Source organism: Camelina sativa, chromosome 10 (assembly GCF_000633955.1).
Source record: "Camelina sativa cultivar DH55 chromosome 10, Cs, whole genome shotgun sequence".
Lineage (NCBI taxonomy): Eukaryota > Viridiplantae > Streptophyta > Magnoliopsida > Brassicales > Brassicaceae > Camelina > Camelina sativa.
In genome coordinates this window covers 22,479,931-22,482,947 of record NC_025694.1, presented here as the reverse complement: position 1 = coordinate 22,482,947, position 3,017 = coordinate 22,479,931, and the positions used below count along the sequence as shown (strand labels likewise).

General features: G+C 33.8%; 1 protein-coding gene across 1 annotated transcript; it reads right to left on the bottom strand.

Moving 5' to 3' along the window:
- Window positions 1,577–3,016, bottom strand: LOC104719596 (putative NAC domain-containing protein 94). Its single transcript, XM_010437541.2, has 3 exons — window positions 2,733–3,016; window positions 2,305–2,639; window positions 1,577–2,226 (listed from the first exon to the last, which is right to left on the bottom strand). Exons 1-3 carry the CDS (start codon window positions 2,929–2,931, stop codon window positions 1,747–1,749), a joined length of 1,014 nt encoding a protein of 337 aa, XP_010435843.1. The 5' UTR covers window positions 2,932–3,016; the 3' UTR covers window positions 1,577–1,746.

Here is a 3,017-nt window from a genome sequence, read left to right as displayed (position 1 = left end):
TTTAGAGGCGGAGAAAATTAGCGTTTCTTTTCTTTCTCAACGGTTAAATGTAGGCCAATAAGGCCCATTAATTAAAAAAGCTCCTTGTGTTTTTTTTTCTCACGCTCCCCTGCGACCTTTTGCTTTCTCTCTTCTCCTTCCTTGGTGGGCTTAGGCGGGAAAATCACAAGGTCTCTCTCTCTTCTTCTCTTTTCTTTCAATTAGAAAAATACATGACATACATTATTCAACAGAAAAATATATGATACATCGTTTGACCATAGTGGAAGGTGAGATAAGATATGCACATTCGTAAAGTTGTCGAGAATTCTTTTATGGTATGCACTTCCTTCGATAGGTAGAACAAGCTCAGTAAAAATGTTATGACGATATGATATTATATATGTATCTTCCTTTACACTTAGTAATATTTATGAGATTTAGTAATTGATTGCGTAATTAGCAGTTGAGGGGTTTGATATAGAAAGGAAATATATTTACTGTCAACTCTACTCAGTCAAGAATGAAATTAGAAAACCAACTTGGCCATCTTGACTCTTGATTAATATATATAGTAAAGCCATTACAACTATCAATAACAATTAAGTGAAAGTTGTATAATCGAAGTGTTTGGTTTTTAAAATATTTGGCAAAATAGACAGTTTTTCAAACTTTATTAGGAAAGTAGTACATTATAAACTGTAGTACACTATTTGGATAACTTTCCAGCTCTCAATCAAATATAATATTTACACATAGTGTCATATGTATTAAAAAAACAAAACTTTATATTTGTCAATAAAAAATTGTGTATTTCTCTCTTCTTCCTTTTTTCCTGCTTTTACGATTCTCTCTCTATCATTCTCTTTCTATATATATTTTTATTTTTATTTTTTTTTTATTCATCACATTCCTATTTTCCTAATTATTCAAATATTTCTTAATATATTTTTTGTTTTTAAATTTTTTCCACATACAAAAAATCTATGATTTTTTCTTTATAATTTGATATGCATTTTGTTTTAATGATTTTATATATATTTTATCTTCTATCCAGCAGTATTTGTGTACGTTTAAATCATTCAGCATGTTGGATAGATTCAAACCATCCAGCAATATTTGTGTATGGTTTAAGCCATCAAATATATTGGATAGATTCAAACCGTCCAACAATACTTGTGTATGGTTTAAACCATCCAGCATATTGAAAGTCTAAGAATTAAATAAATTACATATGTACACTTCAAATGTATACAGACATCTGTATACTTAATCATGTGTACAGATACAAAATATGTTAAAAATATTTAATATTATCAAATAAAATCATCAAACAAAATGTATATCAAATTAGAAAAAAAAATATAGATTTTTATATATCTGACAAAATTTTAAAAACTAATTTTTATTGACTAGTATTTTAGTTTTAGATTGAAGGAGTATATAATAAAGATGAAACAAAATTAATAAAAAAAAAAAAGATTTTTTTTGCAAAGATGGAGAGAGACAAGAGTTGGAGAAATAGATCGGAGAGATAGTTGGGAAAAAAAATTAGAAAGTAAGTAGAGTCATAATAGTAACTACATCAATTCTCCTTTTTCTCTATTACACAGAGTTTCTATTAGCGAAACCCTTGTTTTTTTCGTTTGGGTCTTCAAGAAACCAAAAGTGAAGTAACATTTTTATAAACAATAAAAGATATAAAATTAAATACATACTATTAGCGATGGCCTACACTGATTCAAGTGTTAATAGTGCCTATGATCTTTAACTGTTAGTGGAGTACGACGTCGCCGACATCTCACTGACCGTCGTCTCCTCCTCTATCACCATTGATCTTACATTCGGAAGCTCATGAGTCAACGCTCCGGTCAAGTTGCTGAAGTAGTTATTCTCATTGTTGCTTAGAAACAGAGTATCCCCTGTTTCACTGTTTCTCACAAACAGAGCGTCCCCTGTTCTGGCTGTATTGTACGGGACTCCGAGCATCTGAGACGCGAAATAAGCAGCAGCTGATTCTGTGAAGCTTGTGTGTTCGTTGACTGGAGAAGTGATACGGTTTTTTCTTGTTGATATGTGGCTGAGAACGTCTGATGAAGCTAAGAGAGTTGTGGTGTTGTGTGATTGTGACTGTGAGTTGTATTGGTTAGTGTCAGGAATCGTTGGATAAACCCAAGATTGTGGGATTGATCTTTGTGATGATACTGCATTCGTCTTCTTGAATATTCTACATATCGCCCATGCATCCTACAAAAGAACTGATTTATTAGGAGTGGTGGGTTCCAAATGAGGGTAACACAAGTTAGGGCAAATCCGATAACTTACGCTTGAAGGAACCTCTTTACTGGTGTTGTTAAGGTTTTGCTTCTTGTTATTGTAACTGGGATATGTTGAGTGAGGAGAGTCAGATACGGAAGGGAGACGAAATTCGTGCATCATCCAATCGGTTTTGACTCCTTTAGCAGCTCGACCACGGTAGAACACTAGCGACTTCTTCAGACCGATGCATCGAGTCGAGTCCAATGAGTATATTGGCCGGTCTGTTCCGGTTGCTTTCCAGAATCCACCTCCAGTTACTCGGTTAGGCCTCGTGCTGTTCCGGTATTTCCTGTCTCTTGGACAGTAGAAGTACCACTCTTTCTCCCCCATCGCCGCAAGCTCTTTTAAAAATAAACATCGATTCAAGAAAATGTAAAATCAAAACTTTTGTCTTCCAGAGACTAAAACCAAAAGGTATGAGTTTTGTGGCTTACTTGGGAGATCCCATGGATCGTATTTGTAAATGTCGACTTTCTTGATGAGTTCAAAGGGAAGAGATTTGTGTAAAACCTTTCGTTTCAAGTAGAAACTTACGAGTTCTTCATCAGTGGGATGGAACCTAAACCCTGGTAAGACGACGTCGTCATATCTTTCTATGTTGTTACTCTCTTCGTCATCCATAACTAGAACCATAACACACAGAAAAAGTACTTTTTGAGATTAAGAATACATTGACCAAAAGGTAATGAAGAGGAAGAGAGAAATTTATAGAGGAAAGA

What these genes read in the sequence shown, in the direction of transcription:
- LOC104719596 (XM_010437541.2), bottom strand. Translation starts at nt 2,931, where the DNA reads ATGGTTCTAGTTATGGATGACGAAGAGAGTAACAACATAGAAAGATAT. An exon ending in CGATCCATGGGATCTCCCAA is followed by an intron (nt 2,640 to 2,732) that starts GTAAGCCACAAA and finishes TATTTTTAAAAG; the next exon opens with AGCTTGCGGCGATGGGGGAG. An exon ending in GTAAAGAGGTTCCTTCAAGC is followed by an intron (nt 2,227 to 2,304) that starts GTAAGTTATCGG and finishes GTTCTTTTGTAG; the next exon opens with GATGCATGGGCGATATGTAG.